General features: G+C 35.9%; 1 protein-coding gene across 1 annotated transcript in view; it reads left to right on the top strand.

Moving 5' to 3' along the window:
• The window catches only part of TRRAP (transformation/transcription domain associated protein), a gene marked incomplete at its 3' end in the record, with an annotated part of 99,133 nt that extends 75,270 nt beyond the window's left edge, over window positions 1–23,863 (top strand). Inside the window, 11 exon segments of the mRNA XM_082006807.1 lie at window positions 1,259–1,460; window positions 2,595–2,759; window positions 5,292–5,382; window positions 6,997–7,196; window positions 7,962–8,223; window positions 15,507–15,732; window positions 16,297–16,514; window positions 19,201–19,385; window positions 21,036–21,239; window positions 22,218–22,412; window positions 23,579–23,863. Of these exon segments, the coding sequence (XP_081862933.1) occupies window positions 1,259–1,460; window positions 2,595–2,759; window positions 5,292–5,382; window positions 6,997–7,196; window positions 7,962–8,223; window positions 15,507–15,732; window positions 16,297–16,514; window positions 19,201–19,385; window positions 21,036–21,239; window positions 22,218–22,412; window positions 23,579–23,863 (2,233 nt within the window).
• Between the last annotated feature and the right edge of the window lie 249 nt (window positions 23,864–24,112).

The raw sequence follows: 24,112 nt of genomic DNA, 5'->3' as shown, positions 1-24,112 counted from the left end.
ATCTCCCTGTGCTGCCCATTTGCTGAGCAAGGTGATAAAAAACATTTTTAAAAAGTTGTCTCAGGTGTCAAGAATGATGGATTGTAAAGAAGGAGAAAAGAAAACTGACTGAAACGTCCCCTTTTTATAAAGGAGAAGTAGTGATACAAAGTCATATATCAGGCTGCTGCTGTGGTAGGTCGCTTCAAAACCAGTGTCTAGGGTGCAGAAAGCCTCTAAAAGCGAGCAAGATATTAATGTGACAGAAACTAATATATAGTTTGACACACAAAGTTGCTTTGCTTTTTATAGTTTTGTTTAATACCTAGTCATTTTAATTGAACACTGTAATCCTCCAAGCTAACGTTTTAATATAAAAAATACTTCAGAGTTAATTTAAAAAAATGAGTCAAACAAGCATTACGTTATTTTTGTATGGTTTATTGCAATGCTTGTTCTGTAAGGGAGAAGTTAAGCACTTTCTGCTAATAAGGAATCTGGGAATGCTTTAAAAGCTTCGTCATTTCAGTAATGTGTAGGTGAGTTTTCTCATCCTTTATGTCTTTATGTAACCCTGAAAAGTTACATCAGTTCAAGGGCTGTGTAGGATTGAATCAGGCCAAATCTTGAACTAGGAACACTCGAGAAAACCTAGAAAAAACTTCAGAAGTATCAAACAAATAATCTTTTGGTTACTGAGAACTGTGTGATTAACCTTCATGTTCCTTCACTTTTCCTGTTGAAAAATAAACTTCTAAAGCTGTGGGCCTGAGGAATTGACTTTTTCCGTATAATGTAACATCTAATATAACTAATCTAACTAACTAACGTCTAATATAACTAATATAACAGCTAATATAACATCTTCCCAATGTCGCTTTTCCTTACTCCTTTTTTTTGGGTCAGCAGAGGAGCACTTTTTAATGCATTTGCTTCTGCTCTTCTTGTGTTACCATTTGTTCTTCTTTCTCCCAGTATCGTACTCTGTGGCTTGGGTTGCAGTTGCAGTGCGCTGGAAGTTTTTTAGTTTTTTTCAGGGACTATTTGGAGATCTTAGACACTTACATAATTGTTTCCTTTATGAAGCACTTACTTTCACAGGTGCTGAACTTTAAGGAAAGCCAAGACAAAACAATCATAAGATGTTACTAAAGAACTTAAAGGAAACAGATCATTGATTACTAAAAGTAATTGAGTACCCTATTGGAAATCTGACTCTTACATAATTTAGTAACTTTTTGTTAGCATAAAACTAATATATTTATTTGTCACAATGCAGGTCTGAAGAAGCAAACAAAGCTTTTTCTGCAGCTGTGCAAATGCATGATGTGCTAGTGAAAGCGTGGGCAATGTGGGGTGATTATCTCGAGAATATCTTTGTGAAGGAACGTCAGCTTCACCTCGGTGTATCTGCTATTACTTGCTACCTGCACGCATGTCGTCATCAGAATGAGAGCAAATCAAGAAAATACTTAGCAAAGGTAAGATCTAGATCTTTAAGAACGAATTGGAGCTTCACCCCTTCAGAAAAGGCTGGGATAATGTTCAGCGCCCAAATTTGTGCAATTAAAGAAATACCAGTTACTGATAGAAAGCTTTAATTTAGACTGAAAGTCTGCATATGGTTGCTGTTGAGTCATTGCATGTAACCCCCGTGGGGTTTTCTATCGCATTGGCCTATCTGGATTCGTTTTTCTAAGGTGTGGAACCTCTTTGAGGGAGAAAGGGGGCAAATCACATTCAGCATTTCTAATATGTAATGCAGTGAAATATCTGCAGAAAGGCATCCTTTGGTGCTCTAAAAAGTAACATAATTTGATGTCTGTTCATCATTACTATGGATACTTCATATCAACTTCTACCTCAGACTTGCATTTTATTCCAAATAGGCTTTTTCTATAAAATTCTACTCTAATTGAACAATTTTATCCAAAGTTCTTTGTGTTATGTATTTCCCAGTTTGGGGATATTTACTTTAATCTTTCTTATGAAGAAAATTCTAAAAATGATAGTAGACTCTAGAAGACAATCTATTTTGAACATGAAACAAACACGGAAAGTATTGTTTCAGATTAAAGGTGGTCTCCATAGCACTCTGAAGTTTATTCTCACTGGCTGGATGTGTAACTATTAGTGATTTTTAGTCAGTGCTTAGTATATTTGCATTTAAATTAAATTGTAGAAAAAGTATCACTAGGGATGGACAGTTAAAATAATTAAAGACACCCAAAGAAATACTCAAGTTCTTGCATCAAAGTTAATTTATGTGAATAACATATTTTATGTTCTATAAACATGCCTCATTTTCCACTCCCCCAACCAAAAACTTGGAAGAATTTGTGGAATGCAGTCATGTTCATTGACTTTTTTCTGTCTTGTTTCATAGCAAGGAGTACACTTACATTTAATTTTTACATCCCTTAAATGTTATTTCTAAGGGAAAAAATTACATTGGCCAGGCATAATGAATGTAAGTTCCTGTGTCCGAGGCAACTTTAACACTTACAAGGACTCCGCTATCATATTCATAAAATGTCTGTGTGTTTTTGCTCATCGAAATGATTGAAGTGTCTTGAATTTAAGCCCTGAGGTGTCCTCTTGCAATTCTCTTTTAGGTTCTTTGGCTACTGAGTTTTGATGATGATAAGAACACTTTAGCAGATGCAGTAGACAAGTACTGTATTGGTGTTCCACCCATTCAGTGGCTGGCCTGGATTCCACAGCTGCTGACATGCCTGGTTGGCTCAGAGGGCAAACTCCTTCTGAACCTCATTAGTCAGGTACAGAAGATAATCAGTAATTCTTTATTGTCTGTAATCTTTGTTTTCAAGATGATACACGTATTTTTCAAAGCAAATTAAGAAAATGCCAAGCTTTAGAAATACTATTGTTTGCAGCTGTTGATAAATTAAAAAAATGCTAATTTCCCTCTATAAGTAGAATATTTTAAATTTCAAAGTGAGTGTTATTTAATGAGATTAAATCCAGTGAAATTGTATGCCGTATGTACATGAGGCATTATAGCTTTCCCTCTGGAATTCTATTTATTACCTTTTTGTGAAGATTATGGAAAACATGTAGAAATATGTAGTTAAATCCTTGTAACGTAGGAGTAGGGATAAAGAATTGTTAGCTGCAGTGACTAAAGGGCAAACTATTTCATTAGTGCTTTGGTTTTTATTAGACTTGATTTTAAAAAACAAGGCTTTGTGTCTGTTACCATCAGAAATCTTTACTGGGGCTGTGTAAATTTTCCCGAAGTTTGGCCTGACAAATGATTAGACAAAAAAGGATGAGGTTTAGGGAGTTAGAAACTGGCTTCCTGGATTTGTACCTCTGACCTTGACAGGTAGGAGTTTTGATTAATCTTGCTTTGGGATTTTACGATTTTACTGCCTATTGCTGTCTGCTCTGAAGCAGAAGAATAGAACGTATACTTGGATCTCAGTATAGAGTTGGTTTAAGCATGTCTTGTAGCCTAAGGAAGCATAAGCGACTTGTTTATGTTAATGTGTTTTTAGGTACTCTTTTGTTACGGCTTAGTGTGAACAGGGTCCAAACATCATGTTTTCAGAGATGGTACCTGTACATGGTCTGACTGCAGCTCTGTTTCAGCATGTGCACAACCTGGAAGCATTTTGATGTTTGTTCATACAGGTTAATGTAAAACAATTGTGAAGTGCTATTGACATAGGAGGTGAACATAGGAGGCTCTCACATTAGGCTGTGCCCCAGGCCATTTCTGTCTGCAGTGCTCCACTGTTCCCTGAAAACTGGCAAAGGACAGCTGTTGTGTAATTCCTCCCAGTATTCTTCTTTGCTTCCCTCCGCTCTTGATTTTTGATATTTGACTTGATGTCTGTGTGGGTCCCTTCCAACTTGGGGTATTCTGATTCTGTGAAATCCAACTCCTTTTATACTATCCCTTATCTTTGTTCTTTCAAAGCTCTGAGGATGTGTATTTTTGGAGAGAGAGAGAATGTGTCCCTGTGTGTTGATTGCATGTATGTGCATCGATATCGATGCATGTGCATCGATACTTGTGTACATAAATCTATTTAAGTATGTGTGTGCATATGTATACATGTTTCCTTCCCTCTCCATAAAATTAAGAGGAAACTCTGAAGAGACCATGCACTCAAACAGCTTAAGAAAGCAAAGTAGCTCAGGCAAAATTTCTGATGAGTATGGCGTAGCATTGTCTTGCAACACCTGTGTGCTCAGCTGTCTTCTGACAGCAGACAGAAAAAACTTACTTCAATGAGTTGTACACACTTTTTGTTTGTTGAGATGAAATTTTCAGAAGTGAGTGCCTACTTGGATGTCCTACTGTAGTTGGAACTTAGGCTCATAAATATTGCAGATATTTTTGTTTATCTTGCCTTTAAATTTCAGGTCCGTAGATGGAATATAAAATAAAAAAAAAGTCACATTTTCTGTGTTAGTAATGTAAAACTCTAAGTTTGCAGAAGTACTAGAACCTAAACCTTACGATTCTTTTCCAATAATTTGCTCTTGAATTACAACATGAAGCGTATGTGTGTCAGGTTAGTAATCTGCCAAAAATATCCTATTACTGAACAGTTAAATGCCATTACAAAATTTCTACCACTTATCATACCCATTTGGATGGAGGAAGAATCCATGATTTAGTAAAATTGTGGCTGGAAAAGCCTCTAATTATGTCTTAAGATGTGCTTTATCGTAGGTAGTACTTAGACTTTCTTTCCTTTAATAGATACTGAGATTTACAAATTTTAAAGGGGTTGCTGAATGTTAATATCTGTTTAGTTTTTTGTTTCTTTTTTTTATGGAAGCCATAAAATCTTTTTTATTTTTGGGTGAAATTGCTACCCTCTTACATTAAGTGGCCCAATTAGATGGAGTAAAGTTACTTTCTAATGGGCCTTCTTATCAAATATCATGGGGCTCACTGGGAATTGTGGCCTAATTTAAAGACTAACTGCTGTCATTATGTCTGTTTTCCTTCCATTATGTACATGAATAAGATCTTTGAGCTGGCCCATCTGGTACTCTGGCATTATGCTGTTTTCAGGTTTATTAGGCAATATGATCTGGAAGGTCTAATTAGGTAGTGCCTTAAGAATGTGTGTAGGGAGTTACCATTTCATCCTCTTTGGGTTTCTGTTACTGAATCTTTAATTTCTTAATTTTTCATAACCTGTTATTTAAAACAAGGACCTGATTATTACTGAATTGCACTCATTTACAAAGAGAATCTGTGTGTGGTGATCTGATCTACAGTCAGTTTTCCTTAACTGGTAAATATGCATGTGTGTATCTCCAAATAGGTGGGAAGAGTCTATCCCCAAGCTGTCTACTTCCCTATCAGGACCCTCTATTTGACCTTGAAGATAGAACAACGAGAGCGCTACAAAAGCGGTGAGCTTGATGATGATGATAACATTTTTGGGGTTTCTGTAACTTAGTTATTGTTTTGAGTTTCACTTGATTTTACTGGGAAAATAAATTCTCTAGAAAACATACCAACTTACCAAGGGTAAGGAAAAGAATTCATGATAAACTTTTGCTTGCATTCGTTTCTGTAAGTTAAATCTACAGATAGCTTGAGCTGTCTTGAATTTTCTTTAATAAAATATTCACCAAGAAGAGTTTCATCTCCTTCATTCTCATGTCACCTTAATTATTGAGAATCACATGTTCTTTACTGGATTTTTTTTTTTTTTTTTAATTGGTGGAAATTGGTGGAAAGGGAGTAAATTCTGGAATTACAAGCACAGAAGAGCATCATAGTTTTCTAAGATGTTCTATTCTAATTTTGATGGGAAGCATGAACAATGGAACATTCAGTTTCTTTTCAAATGAGTCAAACTTTTAAAAATAGTTTAGCAAAAGATGAGTTCATGTAACTCAAGTAAGATAAACTGCTTTCTTTGAGTAATCTTTAGTTTAACATCTCCATAATAACTTCTTAGGGTGAATTTTCAAGCAATGTAAGCATCTAAGTTTATACAAAAGGAAATAAATTTTGGCTTTGAAGAAATGTGTAGGAGGTGCGGTGAACTTTAAGCAACTTGCACAACACGTTTTTTTCCAAGAACAAATCCCATTTTGACTTGCTATGTCAAATGCTTCCACAGAATGTAGTTGTTCTTTTGTTCCTTATAATCTCCTGAGAATCCCAGGAGAGCTACTTGAAGAACTCTCCCTTCTGTTCTGTATTCTTTGTTACAAAGTGCATTGTTTATTTAATTGGCCTTTTTACTTGGGAATCAGTTTACTAAATTTCTGCATAAAATTTTGAAGGTCACTAATTAAATAATGTCAGAAAGAAATAATTTTTCTTTGTGTGTCTCCTCTGGTATATGCCCATAATACTTCCCTACATTCATATCCAGCAACAGAGGTTTCTGTGCCAAACTCTTGGTATTGCTGTGTGCAGTTAGTGATAACCAATACAGTATTTTTCTAGCGGTTCTGCCACAAACTGCTGCTCTGTCGGTGGGTTGTGTGAAGTAGTGGGGGGTCATTTGATAAAGCGAAGCTCTGTGCTCAATTGCTGTCTGAGGTAGTTGTAATGCAAGAAATCAGGTGTACTAAAATCAGTTGTACTCTACGATGATTTGTGTGGTTTTGGCACTAGCATGTTTATTCTTCATTTACGTGTGAGAGATCTTCCCAAAAGGGAGGGGAGCAAAACCCCCATAATTTAAGTAATTTCATCCTATATGAAACCATGTCAGTGACTTCAAGAGCGTGGGTAGGTAGAGTGAAAGCTAAGGCTACACCTCCTGTGTGTTTTTGAAGAGTGTTTATACTGCTCTAACTTTGGGAAGTCTGTGCTACTGAACAGCATTTGGAGCAGAGTTTTCTTTCTAAAAACAAATTTTCTCCAATTTTCTGGAATTCATTAGGTAATACCTGATTAATACTTACTGCAAATCTAAAGCAAATTATTGGAACAATTTATTTTATTTCATGCAGCCATGTATCAAGTTTATGAAAGGCAAATTTTTACATTTTTACACTTTCCAGATTCTGGGCAACAACAGCCAAGTTCAGTTGGAAATCAGTCCCACTCTGCCTCAGATCCTGGGCCAATCAGAGCCACTGCACCAATGTGGCGATGCAGCAGAATTATGCATATGCAGCGAGAGCTACATCCAACCCTTTTGTCTTCTCTGGAAGGCATTGTTGATCAGATGGTCTGGTTCAGAGAGAACTGGCATGAAGAGGTATTTGGCTTTGATACGCTTTCGTATGTATGTATCATTAAAGAAGAGTTAACTGCAAAATATTTTTCTAGAACTCTTTTTAAACTTTAAAACGTAACTGTTTGTTTTGATTAGTAAACTGATGTATTTGTAGAACTGATTGTTCTGATTGGAGTTTTAAGGAGCTTGGTTATTTCTGGAAGCAATACAGATGTTTCCCAAAATTATTGACTTGATGAGTGCCTCTAGGATTTAAGCTGTTGCTTTTACTAACTGAAAATTTCTATTCTTACACTAAGTTTCACAGATACCGGTTTCTTTCTTGATCTGGTGGTCTGTGACAGGTCGTGATTACTGTCCAAAGTTTGAATTCTAACGGAGAGCAGATGGACATGCCCCCCTTTTATTATTTGCCTCTCAAAGAGTCAGGCTATTCTGTTCTGTCTACGTAGCACAGTGTTTGTTTGAAGGAGGATTCCTCATATCACACAATTTTCTAATACATCACAAAATACGAGATCTGAGACTTAACTGCTGGTGAAAGAGCAAGGTGTACTTTGTGATGCAGGGTTTCCACTGTTCGTTTGTTCAGTTGTGCGCTAATAAGAATCTGTGCTGTCATTCTGATTGACCCTCTGATGTAATCTAAAAATGCAGTTTTAAGTAAATGTTTCTGAGAGGAAACATTTTACTACGTAAAATGCAGTGCATGAATAAATACTTGATGTCAAATCAGAAGGCCTCATCTTCCTGATTATTTTGTCTTTTTTTGTTTTTAATCCTTAGGTTCTTAGACAACTGCAGCAGGGCTTGGCGAAGTGCTATTCAGTTGCCTTTGAGAAAAGTGGAGCAGTTTCAGATGCCAAAATCACTCCTCATACACTAAACTTTGTCAAGAAGTTAGTCAGCACTTTTGGAGTAGGTCTTGAGAATGTCTCTAATGTGTCCACCATGTTTTCTAGTGCAGCCTCAGAGTCACTAGCTAGGAGAGCTCAGGCAACGGCTCAAGATCCCGTGTTCCAGAAGTTAAAGGGACAATTTACAACAGGTAAATATCTAAAATGTTTGGGTTTTTTTAAATGTTACTTTTAATCTCCAGAGAAATTTCCGCCCTCAAATTCAACTGTGACGGCATTCTGGTTTTTTATTCCTCTTCCAATATTTTTCCTGAGAGAAAATCTAGAAAACAGCACCTTTCTGTCACTGAAGAAACACGAAATAGTTTGTCTATTCCAGTCTTCTGTGGAGTAATAAAGATAATTCAAGTGAAAAACAGACCTCAACAAAGAGAATGAGTATATTGCTCTGTTTTTGTTACCTAAAACTGTGGTCAAATCACATAAGTGTTTAAAGATAAATTAGATTACTTCACTGTAATATTTCTGCAATTTCCATAGAACTGCCTGCTATAGATGAGGGACAGTAATGATCTCTGTTTTATGATGATCCAGAATTTAATGAAATTTTCACCTCAGAACTCCAGACTGACAATATTGTGTGAAGTCTTTCAAAACAGCCTAGTTCTGATGCGGAAGATTAGTCTTTTGGATAACTAGATTATAAAGATCCTATTATGCAAATTTACATCATTGTTAGGTAAATTGAATCAATAACTTTAATCAGTTCTAATAAAAAAGATACTTAAGGGAAGTAGCTTTTTTCATCATTAATTTTCTCTTTAGCAGTGGAGTTACATGTTTGAGTATCTGATGTTGATTTAAAATTCTAAGAAAAACTTGTGTACAGTGGAGTGTGGTTTTGATAGATTTGGTGAAAAGCGTTAAGACCATGCAGCTATATATGACAGAAGGTGACACTGATTGGCATCAGTGTTGTGGACTGCCAGGATTGAGTTTTGCATAAATTCCAGTCTAAACTACATCAACTTTTCCTTAAAGATTACTGTAGAATTAGATGAAAATGAATAGATAATTATAGTTGGGTTTTGTTAAACAGAATTCCAACTTCTAGTTGTTCAAAACCAGAAAGGTAGAATTTTTGTGAAGGCCTGGGTTTTCATCTTTTTCTGAATCTACTTTTCTCTTTACCCCGTTGGGACTCTTAGCTTTTTATAATGGTTTAAAAAACACCCCCTTTCCACATCAAGCTGGTTCCTCTGCAAAAGTGAATCTTGCATGGAAAAGTTACTCTTTTTAGGATTCCAAGTTACATAAAGTTGCCTTAACTTAAAATTATTTGGGGTCAACACTGCTGAACATTTACAGATTTTGACAAGTAGACTTGCGGTGTTTTTTCAAGCATTTTACTGTAATGTTGTAAAAATAAGTGAACTGATGGGAGTCTTGTGAAAGTAACTCAGTTGTAGATATGACCTATATATCTTGTGCACGCTATGTATTGCATGGTGTCCTTTTTGAGGCACAACAGTCGCATGACAGCAGATAATGAGAGTCCTGAACCATATGATTCAATTTTTAATGGATGAAGTGTACTAGGGGAGGGTGATGGAAGTAGACACATTTTGTATATCTTTGACATAGGCTTACAGGAGGAAAAAATACATTTAATACAACTTCAGACTTGTTTTTCATTTGTAATAATGGTTTATATGTCTTTACATTACAAAAGTAGTATAGTCACTTTTTTATTGCTCTAAGTGTTGCCGATATGCTCAGTTTGTGTTGGCTTTGAGTTATTTTTGGTCTGTCGTAGTACCTCTTAGCTTATTTCCTTTGAGTGTTAGAGAGATCTGGCATTTCAGAAGGTGTAAAGGAAAACTAAATACAACACCAGGCTCAAGTCTGCAAAATCTAAACTAATGTTTCAGCACATTTCTAGAGAAGTAATTAAACTTCTAAAATTGTAATTCAGTTACAGTTTTTAATTAAAATAAAACATGGAGAGGATTTTAAGTTTTTATATGTTGTATGTTTTTTACATGCCTTTATGATAGATGAATGGCATTTAAAGGTTTGCTATCTAATCATGGCATCTATAAAGAACAACATAGGCCTTTTCATAAAAATCATGTAAAGTCACAAAATGTGAAGTGTTCCTTAGTAAACTTCAGTTTAACAATAAGTTAATATTTTCTGTATTTTTTTTGTTGAAGAGTTCCTGTTTTATTTTTCAAGTGTGATTAAATGTGAATGTCTACAGAATTAAAATAATTATGTTGCTCAGTGCTAGATTTCATTTTAATCTAATAAATTCAGTGTTTTATTTCACAAATGAAATGTGAGAAAATGGAAGAAACCCCATGAACTTATGCATTTTTGTAATTTAATTCATTATGCATAAAGTGACAATAAGTTTTTTATTAATTTTGCAATAACAGTAAAATATACCTAAAGAAATGAATGGGTTTATAGTTACTGTACTAAAGATAGCAAAGGCTGATTTAACGTAGGAGAAACCATTTGTAAGTCATGCCTATTGTGTCCTTTTGTTACACTAGAATGTTCACGTTTGTTTGTTTTTATGATTCTCAGTACCAGTTGCATTTACATGATGGACAGATAATTACAGTGGTTGCCTTCCATTTCAAAAGTATCTAAGCTGAGGAGCTGTCTTGGAGGAAACTGTTTTCTTCAGTTATTTCCAGATCAATGTTGACAGCTATGTTTTATAGACGCTTTCAACTATGATTGGTTGCGTAATCTCTTCTACCAACATCTGAGTTGCATCTTGATTCCTGTTTGGAGCTGCTGGGGACTCTCACACCATTTCTTATATTCTAAATACTTTGTCTGCTGCCGTCTGGACGGTTGGAGCTTTGATAGGTCATCTTTTTCCATCCTAACATTGTATATTTTAAAACCAAATTTTTCTTTGAATTTTTTCCCCTGGAACTTCAAATGCGTAGTTCTTTGACCATCTGTTCTTTGTTCCTTCTCTCCTTTTCTGCTAAACCTTTGACATCAAAGAACAGGCAAATGCTGAGAAATGCTCCCTTTGAGAGCTCTCTCAGCAGTGGTAGGCGGAGAAAAACTGCCCCAATTGTTCTTTTGTGGGCAGATGATAATTTAGAGTTTGGATCATGCTTCTTTCTGCAACCATCTCTCCACTGAAGCTGAATACAAATGGAAAATTCCAAAATATAACCTTGAAGGGCAAGATCATTTTCTTGAGAGTTTTGGCACCCAGCACAATGAATTCTGTACTGCAAATGGAAACTCTGTAATCAGAAGGAAGCTTCTTGAAGCCCTACTGTTTCTCTGAAGTGTGGGGAGAGGGCAAGGGGAAGAGCTCTGTTAGTAATTTCAGATTTTTTAAGGATTTTTTTTTTTTCTCCCTTAGGAGTGAGCATAGCATCACTCTTTCTTTACTTCTGTTTGAAGTTTTAGATAACAGGATGTTATCCAGAAAATCCAGATCAAGAGATTGGAGTTACCATCATATGTGACCTAGGTCTGGTGTCCTTGCAGTCTTGGTTTTCTGGAGCTGAGTGATAAACTAGAAGTCCTGATTCATATTTTTGCTTACCTGTCACTGAGATTTTTCATGTTTGTTGGTGCTTTCCAAAAGTTCTTGTGAGATTAAAAAAAGAACTTTGAGAAAGTACAGAGTATAGAAATGTCTGAATAACAACTTCAAAAACCAGACAGCTCTGTGTCCTGGAGGATGCTTGGATCTTCTTCAGTGTCATATATATAAAGGATTTGAACTGCTCTGCAACGCTAAGCTTACATTTCAGTCCTAAGTGGCTTCTTACATGATGGGTGTCCTGACTCTTGGTTGAAGATCCTTGGGTCATGAACTTTAAGTGTAACCATGCTTTGTCTAGGGTCAGAATAATCTTTAAAATCTTGCAAATGAACTGTTGCTTGCTCTAAAAGCATTAATTGCCTGTTACTTTTAAGTGATTAGAAGTATTTTCTGCCAGTGTAGCAGAAGGGTATTTTTAGTTAAGTCTTAGCTTGGAGGGGTTTTCTTTGTTTTCTAATGCTATGTTAATGTTCCGTAGGTCAAGGGTTTTGCAGGGGCAAGGGGTTTAGTACTCTAATTTTGCCAACTCAAGTGTATTCTTTTTTTGTGTTGCTTCATGAGAAGTGATCATACAGCCCTCATTCAAAAAGTATTATGCTTTATCTAGTTGTGTTAAGAACCATCAGGATCTTTTAGGCCTGTCTCACTGGCAGGAAGATTAGCCCCTTGTTTGTCCTTTCATTGAGAGTGCCATGAATTCATGTAGCAATTTTTGAGGCATTCGAGACTTTGAATGAATATGTTTGTTTGAAATACATATATCACACTGTAAAATCTTAAGCAGCATTGAGAACAGAGAGCAAGCTTCTTCAATTGTGTTCTGTATCACGGTCTTCTGTGAATAACTCCATCAAAGATGAGGTGGGTAAATTTCCTATTTAGTTTAGGAAAAGGTGGTGTAAGTAGTAAGGTGTTTTAGACCAGCATGCACTACCTTGAGAAAGGTGTTCTTCAGTAGTGAGTACTCAAAAGGTGGATTTTTTTGAAATAAAAATACTATTTATATAGATCAAGATGTCTGCAAAGCGGAGAGACTTTGTACACAAATAATATCTGGCCTTGAATTTCCCTTTCTCCAGCTAGAGTGATGTATCTTCTCAGATGGGCTCTCTGTGACATGAACAAAAAGACTAATTGAACTCGCTGGTTTTCCCATCTGCTACTGGGAAACAAGACAATAACAAAAATCCTAAAATAGGCATTTCGACAAATTAGATCTATTCTCACAGTGAACTGAATGACTTTTTTTTTCTAAGGAATATGTATTGCTGCATATTTTTACTACTTGAGTGATTCACATTAGCACAAAAACTAGCTGCAATTTGGGGATACTTTCCTGTGCTTCAGGGACTTTTTCACTTTCATGAAATGATTTACTCCCACTGCTCACTAGAGGGTAGGCTTGTGATTATAATAAGAGTGTTTTACAGTGATACTGCAACACATGCACTGCCCATACCAGGTAGCAAAAGAAAAGGGAGAATTACAGTGTTATACTAATTTCTAACATCCATTAGTAATTTCTAACATCCATAAATATATGAAACTGTATTTTTCATTTAGACTTATTTCTTAGAGAAGTAGAAAGGATTTTGTATGTGCTGGGTTTTTTTCCCCTCTGTTTTGGGCTAGTAGACTTAAGACTGTCACTGAAAGCTTTTAGCATATCAGTACATCGTGGATACACAATGCAATATGTTGGGTTGTATGTTCTTTGATATTTCGTTTAAGTAACAGAATAGCGAAATGAAAGAAATCCTAGGTTGCATTATTTTTCGGTAATGGTATCCTGTACATGTAAAGAAGAGAACTTGGAGAGCAAAGTGTATGTATAGAATTATATGAACTCTTCTGGCTAAAAGAACAAATGTTCTAAGCTTGTTTCTAGGAGTAAGTCTTGGGGATAATCAGAGTTTTGAGTGGTTTTAATTTAGTTGAAAAATACTTCTATGCAGTAATTGCTGTGCACATGTACTTAATTCACTGTTAGCATACTTGCAGATAGATGCTTGTATCATATTTATGTGGTCAAATCAAGTTCCCCTCTGAGCAGCACTCATTGTTTTGGTTTGGGTTTTGTTTTTTTGTCAACCTAGGAAAACGTTGTGTGTACTGAAACATAGGTTCTGCAATAAGATTCAAACTAATTTTTGAGACTGTTAATTTTCTGTTGTATTGAACCATAATGAAGACTCCGTTCTGCTTTAGCTGTAAATCTCAGAACTACTGAATCGACATTCTCTGTTTCTTTCTTGCTCTTGCTTTTTCACTTGTAACATGCTGAACTTAAAATGGCATCTTTTAGACACTGTTATAGAAATGCTTTTTGAAAATTCAAGTCTGTTGGTTAACTTGCACAATTTGGGATGCCGTAATGGATGAGGTTTGCAGAGCGAGCAGTTTATCTTCTTCTCCAATTGCATCTAATCTCTCATTGTTGTGGTACTGAAGTGCTGAACCATAATTTCATTTGTGCATGTGGTTTATTCATTTTCCCTCTTTGGGAAATTGAAACACGTTTATTTATTTGCTGTGTTCTGAAACTGTAGTGAAAGCAGTGTTGAGAAGATGGCATTGGCGTTGGCCCAGAAAATGGTTGATACTGCAGTGATTTCTGTTCCAGAATTATCTACATAGTATATTGAAGACCATGTATTGACCTTGAGAAAATTCTTACTTCACTTGTATGTGGGCTAGAGGAGAGGGTTCCACACTGCAATCCTGTTATGTCGCAAAGAAAAGAGCTGGCTGTTTGCATAATATTGTAATTTTTGCTTAGGCTGTCATATCTGTTCTTCCTGTGGTGGCATGCAATTGTTATCTAAGCCTGGAAGGAATAAAGAGAATTTTCTTGCAGCTCAGAATAGGATAATAGAAGTAATAGCAATTTTACTACTTGTCCTGCAGTTGCTCACAGAGTCTACATTGTATCCTCAGTTGAGACTCGAATGTCTCAACTTCTAAAAGTAAAAAGCCTCCACTGATTTTAAATAAATAAATCGCTTTTAATGAAATAGGCAGAAAATCATAGTGCTGGATTGTAAAATTAGCTTACTTTTCATCTGTCATTAAATGGTCTGATCTAATCGATTGGTTTATTACTGCTTGCTTTCTCTGCGGTCTGTCTGGTTGCAGTATATAGACAGTTTAATACAGTAGTAGCATTTAAAATTTTCATAGTATGTTTTTCTAATGTTTGCATGACTGTGGAACAGGAAAATCTTGGGAAGTTCATTATTTACTAAATAATAGAGAATATTTTAGAGCTGTGTACAGAAAAGAGGTAGCAGATTCTGACAGGTTTAAGTTATCTATAGTTTTAGGACTTTAAGAGATCTTTCTATAGAGAGGAAGTATTCAACAGAGCACGTCTTTTAAAGGCAGTGTACAGCTCTGGGTGTGTATTCGGTTTGCACTATGGGATGGTACGATCTGTTCTCCTCCAGTATCTACTGTTGTAGTGTTACTGCTCTTGTATGATCCTATACCAACTATGACTGGACTCTTCGTTAATGATTCTTATGTCTCTTCTGTGTTTGTCTGAAGCTCCTAGCTGTTTTTTGTGTTTACGGTTCATAGGCAGCCAGGTTTCTCTGCTGGACTTGTGTGGTAGTATGCTTCCTTTGTGCGAGTTGCTGATTGTAGTATCTTTCCGTTTGACTGTAGTATTTGAGACTAATGTGATGCTTTTCTGCGTAACACGTATGTGTGCTGTATGTGGGCGTCCTTAAAGTATTTTGCTTGAGGGCATGTGGCTGAAAGAACCTATTTGAAAATGCAAACTTCAGACACTTGATAGTTAAATACCCTACATAGAATTTGAAATGCTGAGGATGTGTATATGTGTGTGTGTATATATTTTATTTATTTATTTTCTTTTAGACTTTGACTTCAGTGTGCCGGGGTCAATGAAACTTCACAATCTTATCTCTAAACTGAAGAAATGGATCAAAATTCTGGAGGCAAAAACTAAACAGCTTCCAAAGTTCTTCCTCATAGAGGAAAAGTGTCGCTTTCTAAGTAATTTTTCAGCTCAAACTGCAGAAGTAGAAATACCTGGAGAATTCCTTATGCCAAAGCCAACTCATTATTACATCAAGATAGCAAGGTAACCTCAAAATACCCTTTGGTACTTGTAATTCTGAAAACGGAGAAGAAAATTAAAACCTCTTCCATCCGTCCACTCTGCAAAAGTAGATGTCGTGTACATTTCATGTATTTAAACTACACATATAAAGTCATACTTTGGCATAACACCTTTATTTTAGAATTTTATCCTTCTTCTGTAATTTTACATTGCCTCACTAAGCAACTACTGTTATATGAGTATATTTGTTTTTCTTTTATGTTGATATAAATTGAGATTAGTTCTTCTGTTGTAGTCAATAGAGGTACTATTCTTCAAAATAGTGATAAAGGTCTGATCTAATATAATTTTGCTCAAGAACTGTGTTTTCTTAAAAACAGATAAACAAAATCAAACATAAGAGCTTTTTGACCACAAAATAGAAACCATGGGCTAGTTGGAAACTAGAATTGTACCTTGTAATACAGTTGTACAGCCTTATTTCTTTGGGTGTTTTGGTGGTGTGTTTTTTCCCTTTTTTGACATCATGATTTAATATCAGAGGAGATTAGCTCAGGTGCTTTAATATCTCGTTCTTCCTCACAGGTTTATGCCCAGAGTGGAGATAGTTCAGAAACACAATACTGCAGCTAGAAGACTATATATCCGAGGCCATAATGGAAAGATTTACCCATACCTGGTAATGAATGATGCTTGCTTGACAGAGTCTCGTAGAGAAGAGCGGGTATTACAACTTCTTCGCCTTTTGAACCCTTGCTTAGAGAAAAGGAAGGAAACCACAAAAAGACACTTGTTTTTTACAGGTACTGAAAAGAGAGTTTTTACATTATTTTAAAGTATATGTTCTACTCACAGATTATAATTGCTAAAGTTTTTGACAGCTACTGATCACGGATACTGAAGTTTTTGACTATGCAGAAGGTAAATTCACATCTGTCTAGGTGATGAGTCTTTTCTGGAATTGTACTGCCCCTCTGAAGAGGTATAAAGTTGATCGCATGTGATCTACGGTGTTTTTAGAAGAGCTTACATGCATCATTTATGGTACGAAGTTCAGTTGTGAATAACACATACAAGGCAGAGGCATGCCCATTGGGTCTGTTGCTATGGAAATGGATACGTGTACTTCAGATCAAGCATTTAGAGACAACTGGGGAGGGACAGAACAAAACTTTCTCTCCCCAAGTTGCAATATATGAATATTGAATTTATTTTACCTCTTCCACATAACACAGAAGAAAGAAGAATGTTTTTCTGGAGCTTTGAATTAGGTATATAGTTTCTGAATTCTCTGATATGAGAACCTGTCTTTGTAATTTTTGAAGGAACTTTATGTATCCATGGTGATGTTTACTTTCAGGAACATATACTGGCTGTTTAGTTGCTGCCAAGTAAAATCCATTCATAGTCTAGATACTGGATGCTTCGATTGAGCATAATTCTGTGGGGTAGAAGTAAAAGGTTACTTGGTTTGGTTACTTGCACTTTGCCAACAGCACCATGTGGCAATGTTTAAACACTACATAATTAACAAACATAATGGTAAGGAGGCCTTAATGAGGAGAGTGAAGGAGGATTACAATATGATTTATGTGTATAAATTGCCAAAATACATAATAAAAAGGTCACATGTTTAGACATTTCAAAACAGAAATAGTGAATGAAGGCTGAACACACAATCTCAATGCTTTCTCTTTCCTTGTGTATCTTGGCTTTTTCATGTGTTGATTATAAAGAATTTATTCATGAAATGAGAACAGAATATCTGTCTCACCTGGTAACATACTTGATCTGTTTGTGATTCAAATACTAAAGTAAATGCTTTAAAATAGTTAAACTCTTGTGTTTTTCAGATACTACAGCTGTTGGCAAGTTCCAGCTTACAGCTGTGTAGCTACTTCATATTAATGTATAAATACTGTTCATTTCAAAGGTCAATGAATCACTTACTAACTTCATATAAATGAGTTCTGTACATCACATTAGTCAGTCCTAATAATCCTTGGTTGTTGAGCAGGAAATATATTATGGGTAAGGGAAACTTCACTCACACTAAGACAACTGCTACTTTGCTGTTTTCCTTTTAAAAAGTGCTGAGATCTGATTTTAACAAAGCATGGTTTTGTCAGTCCTCCTTTTTGGGCTAATAGTATCTATTGACATGAAGTTGCTGTCATAAGCTTAGGTGGCCAGATGGTGCAAGTTGCACTTAAGAGAGCTAGAAGTGCATATTTGAGTTCTAACTTTAAAAAGACTAAAATGTACAAGCCAAAGGATTTGTTAAAACAAAAGGTAAATACAGCTTCTCTCCATACGTGAAGACAATTTTGCATCAATCTGAGGCCAAAATAACAAAAATGCAGTAGATAGTGGCCTTGGTCTATCGTACCTTTCAAGGCTCTGATACAGAAATGTGTCCTCTATGTAACATGATTGGTAAAGTAACATCTTTTCCTTCAAAGAGCTGTTTTTAAGCTATTGTGCTTTTGGAAATAATTCTGGACCTTGTGGTTTGAAACTATTTGAAAGAACCTAAAGAACATTCATTTCTCTGCTGCCAGAGGTTAATGGAAGCAGACCAGAAGAAATAGCTCATTAATACCCCTTCTGCAGAATGCGGTTTCTTGTTTAAGACTGAAGAAATTACATCAATCAATTTAAATGCATTTAAACAACTTTTCCCTGTATTTCTGAGGTTAATTATTACGGTTACTGAGGGAAATGATGAGAGAACAGTTTTGGTGGTAACCGGAGGCCGCTGTCAAACATTACAAACAGCGTCACTGGAAAACCTAGCTATGGAAGAGGACCTTGTCTTCCTTGATGTAGGTGGGCATGCACATAAGACTCAGTAGGAGGATACATCTGTTAAACACAATGAAAATGCATATAGGTTTTTTGCAAGTTCACTGCTCATCAAGGAGAAGTTCAGTGGCTTGAGTTTTCTTATTATTGAATATTTTGCTGTGTCTTTATATATTTTATTCAAATACTGCGATTTAAACAGCTATTCCTCAACTATGTTCAGATTTCCCCCCCCCCCAGTTTTTCTGAATCACTTTAAATACCCTATTGAGTTTAGAAGTTTTGTTCTTCAGAGTAATTTTTATTGACATAATGCCAGTGTCATGTAATCAGATATTATGAATCCATTTGCATCTGAAAAAGTATTACCCTCTTTTCTGCAGGTAAAGAAAAGTAAGAATAACGAGCGCTCAATTTTTTTGCTAATATATCTGATGTTTCTGTTAAGATAAAACAATTTGCTATCATACTTTCTTTTTAATTGAGTTTGTAAATTAGTTATGAGTGTAGTAATAAAACTTTTCTCTTGATACACTTCAGTTGATTATCACAGTTGTGTTTTAAGGGCTGATACTTGCATCCTAATTCTTGTCTTAGTATTTGGGTTATGGATTAACTGTTTTGTTTTGTTTTGCTTCCTCTTGCCCCTCACCTCCTCTCTCACCCTTCTGAAATTACTCCTAGTCCCCCGTGTTGTAGCAGTTTCTCCACAGATGCGTTTGGTGGAAGACAATCCTTCCTCTCTTTCCCTGGTGGAGATCTATAAGCAACGCTGTGCCAAGAAAGGCATTGAGCATGACAACCCTATTTCTCGTTACTATGACAGACTGGCAACGGTCCAAGCACGGGGGACTCAAGCCAGCCACCAGGTATTAGAATATATAATGAATTTTAATCAAGAGCTGTTCTTGAAGACTCTACTATACTGTGTCCAATCCCCTGCACCCTGACTCTTCACCTCTCATTAGATGTGAGACAAGATATTTTGCAGAGGTGGTGTTTTGATTTTTTGGGGTTTATTTTGGTTTTGCTTAAAGTTCTTGGAAACTTACATCTCTTTGGTATTTTAGATTATCTGGGAAAGCTTCAAAAAAGCTGTTTTTGTTTTACTCTAGGTTGTTTTGTGTAACTGCAACTGAAAACAGACAAGGTGTTGATTGCTTTTTGGCCCTTTTGTACAGTGCTTTGAAAATAATTAATTGATAACATGGGAAACAGCATTCCTTATTTACATAAGCAGTTGCAGAGTGGTATGTGATGCAGGCTTCCCCATGTGCTTCTAATGTATCTTCTAAAATTGCCAGTGGATTAATTTCATCTAAGTCAAACAGAAACAGTTGAGTAATCTCACGCTGATAAATGACAGTACTCAGAAAGAAGAAAGCTCTCTCTCTCTGTAACCTCTATCAAACACCCAATTGTGATAAATAAGGTTATTTTATGTTTTTTGTCTTAAGGTTAATGCAAATTCTTACATAAATTGCCAGTCCCATTTCAAATATAGCTGTTAGAAAATGCATGGTATACATGTATCACAGACATTTAGAGAAACTGTCTTTTCTTTCTTTGTTACAAAATAAAATTGTTACGTAACATCTGGTTCTATTTTGAGAATTTTTTCCTTCAGGTTATGAAACTCTTTACCAGCCATTTAATTGAAGTCAGTATGGCTATCATGCTTTCTGGTGTAATAGAACAGATCCAAACTTTATTTCTTTTTCTAATTAATTAGGCTAGTACATGCCACAGTAATTAAATATTTTGGTAGATTGCAAATGTTTACATATAGGTAAAAAACTATTGCACAGTGTACACTTACACAAACAGATGGGTACAGCTCTCAGCTTTTATCTTTTTGTATTTTTTATGTAATAATACATGTTACAAATTACTTTACCCAGTATCTTTCCCTATCTTGTGTAATAAAAATTCTTTACCTTTTACCCTGTATATGAAGAAACCATCCAGAGAGCCGTCTTTAGGTTGCATGCTTTGTAGGTCCCATGTATGATTTCAAATCTTGCCATTATGCTTAAATAAAGGATTTTATTTTATTGCTGCAACATGCATATCCAGCTTGCACTGAAGCTAGAAAATAGAGAAGTATGTTCCGTTAGTTTCCCGTAAGGCAGTGCAGCATCGTGAGTTGAGTGTCTCTCTAGCTCACTTCTGATTTTCTTGAAAGTCTTGAAGATACTTCAGGTTATATAACTTTTCAGTCCCGGGTTTTCTTACGTGCCTGTTTGCAGTTCTCGTGCTTATATGGTTTTATTAAAAGTTTATTCTTTTCAGATAAAGAATATTTTCTAGCTGTGCAGAGGATGGGCTAACAAAATATTATGTGTGTTTTGACAATGAAGTCGGGAAACAGTGTTGGATTGAAAGCATCCAAGTTCAGGATGTTTTCCCTAAAATGGGATACAGCAGTTGAGAGAAGTTTGGTAATTGCTTTTGGCATATTGGTGTGTTGTAAAGCGTATTAAAAATGATCTCTTTCAACTAATATTTTTCATATATAGGTTCTCAGAGATATACTTAAAGAAGTACAGAGTAACATGGTGCCGCGCAGTATGCTTAAGGAGTGGGCTTTACATACATTCCCCAATGCTACAGATTACTGGACTTTCCGAAAGATGTTCACTATTCAGTTAGCCCTAATTGGCTTTGCAGAATTCATTTTTCATTTAAATAGACTCAACCCTGAAATGCTGCAGATTGCCCAGGTATGCTTTCGTTTGTTCTAGATGCATGCTGTCATCTTTGATCAAATGGAAATTTGGATTATACTTTTGAAACGAGTCAAAGCAGTAATTCGACATACATAATTAACAGTGCGTTTCAGTAGGCTTTCCATTTATATGTGATTGCACATCATGTAGGTAGTAATTTAAACTGCATTCCCTGTGGACATCAACACTATCTTCTGTGGTGAGAATTTGGAACTTTGTCTGTAAAATCGTTCTTGGGTATTGGAACTGTTCATGTAAATGACTGATAAATCTCTCTTTTTAGTCCTTAAAATATATTGCTTTGAATATCTCTCTCTGTCAAATAGATCTAAAAAAAAAAAAAATATTAGAGCTTCATTTTCTTAAAGGGGAATACCCTTTTTCAAATACCGTTCTTGTCAGCGTTGCTATCATGACAAGCTACAACTCCTATTAATAGTGATTTTTCGGTTTTAACCCAACATTTACAATGCAGCTTGCCACCTTAGTAGGGCAAAAGTGGCATATATTAAAGTCTTAATGCCATTTTTAATGCATGGAGGGCTATACTTTGTATAGCAATTAAGATTCTTTAGTCCCTCTAGGTAAGTGTTCAGATGCTTACCCAGAGTGAACAATGCAGAAAGAATGCTCACCCAGAGCTGGGGTGCATAAAGAAGAGAGAGCGGTTTATCTGCATGTCGTCTTATAGAGCATGCTACAGAAGAATCTGTTGCTTAAGTTCGATAGTACAACGTGTATTTAGTAAGGGGTTTTGAACACATGCTTTGAGTAATACGTACCTGACTTTGTGCATGCCTTTAATTTTAACTTTTTTTGCTCAAAAACTGTTTGACTGAAAGAGTGAAAAGCTATCGGAGTACTATTTGTACTCTGATTTTTAACAATAAACAAAAATCCAACTTCTTTTGGTTTCATTAATGAAATGAAAGTTCCTTTAATTACTTTTGTGCATCTTGCTTTTAAATCCAGGATACTGGCAAGCTAAATGTAGCTTACTTTCGCTTTGACATTAATGATGCTACTGGAGATTTGGATGCCAATCGTCCAGTTCCATTCCGGCTTACACCAAACATTTCTGAATTTCTTACCACCATTGGGGTGTCTGGTCCACTGACTGCATCTATGATTGCAGTAGCTCGCTGCTTCGCACAGCCAAACTTTAAGGTTTGTATACCTTTTGAAAGGTTGTTTGCAGGCACTTTATATTTGTCAGTTTATAAACTAAATAGCACTTTCTTGGTTAAGGTAGAAACTGACAGTTTCTAAATAATTTGGGGTTTTTTTAGTAAAGTTTTTAAATATTCCCCTAAGGTCGTAACAAAGACCAGCTGAAATGTTTGCAGTTTGCCTTTTTGGAAAGAGTAGGAGGAAGATAGGTGTAATTCTACCCTTAATTTTTTTGTCCAAACATGTTAATTCGGGCTGATTGTTTCAGTGCTCTAGCCTCATAAATCCTTACAAATTCTGGCAGTGGCAAATAGTAAAATGACAAATGCAACATCTTTTAGAATCTTCGTATTGGCTGAGAAATTGGATGAGAAAAGTCTCTTGTCCCTTTGTTAGCAGAATAGAATGCTAAAGATATACTGTTACCTTGATGGATTCCAGCTCTTAGAAGGGTGTAGTTTGCTAAAGAAACTGTCTAACTTCCTTTTAAATTCTAATGCTTTCCAAAAATGAGGCATCTTGTACTTAGGCAGTCAGTTTGCACCAGAAAGACATTGCACAGAACGTACTGTAACTATGGTGTAAGCCAGTTACTTTTTAAAAGATGGAAGATACCCTATTTTTTTTCTTTATCTGTAATACTGAAAGCCGTGTTTAGAATGTTTTTTAATAATTCACCATCTTACCTTATAAAACCATGTCTATACGTGCGAATGAATTTGCAGATGTAGCCTGTAATTTCAACATCTGAATGATGTATGCCCGATTAGACTTAGCACATCACCGAATCTTTAAGCTTGGAAAAGACCTTTAAGATCATGAAGTCCAACCATCAATGCAACACCACCAAGCCCACTAAACCATGTTCTGAAGTGCCACATCCACATGTTTTTTGAACACTTCCAGTGACGGTGAAAGTATTCATACATCAATTTGGTGTGACCCCAACTTGAGTACTGTGTACTTTTTTGAGTTCTTTTTATGAAAAGAAACACCTGAGAGGAAATAGCGAGGAGAGCTGGAAGCCACACTCGTCTTGAAAAGACTGAGATTGCAGTGTGGGACCAAGTGTCAATGTTGTTGACTAAGATATAGTTACAATTCTGTAATCCCTAATGGTTCTTTGGATTAAATATAATAGTCTGATATTTTCCTTCATATAGGTTGATGGCATCTTAAAAACTGTGCTACGGGATGAAATAATTGCATGGCACAAAAAAACACAAGAGGATACTTCCTCTCCGCTCTCAGCAGCTGGGCAACCTGAAAATATGGACAGCCAGCAGCTGGTTTCACTCGTTCAAAAAGCTGTTACTGCTATCATGACTCGACTTCATAATCTTGCTCAGTTTGAAGGAGGAGAAAGCAAAGTCAACACTCTGGTAGCAGCTGCGAATAGCTTGGATAATCTCTGTCGTATGGATCCTGCCTGGCACCCCTGGCTGTAACTTGAAATTTTCAATAGGATTTTTTGCTGCTGTTTGTGGTGTGAGCCATATATTGTGTTAAGAAAATGTGAAAAAAGCTTTCCAGACCGTGGCTTACCTGTCACACTGCATTTTGTCAGTTTTCATTTTAACTGTGTTTACAGTAATATCACAATTTTACTGTTTCATTTTTCATGAGGGGACATTTCCTCCTGTTTCACAAAGGTGGTTTAATATGCAACAACTGCTTTCCTAAGTAGCTTAAAATGA

The sequence above is a fragment of the Phaethon aethereus genome (genome assembly GCF_964289735.1).
Source record: "Phaethon aethereus genome assembly, chromosome: 15".
Classification (NCBI taxonomy): domain Eukaryota; kingdom Metazoa; phylum Chordata; class Aves; order Phaethontiformes; family Phaethontidae; genus Phaethon; species Phaethon aethereus.
The sequence above is the reverse complement of the archived record's forward strand: the minus strand, read 5'-3'. Positions and strand labels throughout refer to the sequence as shown.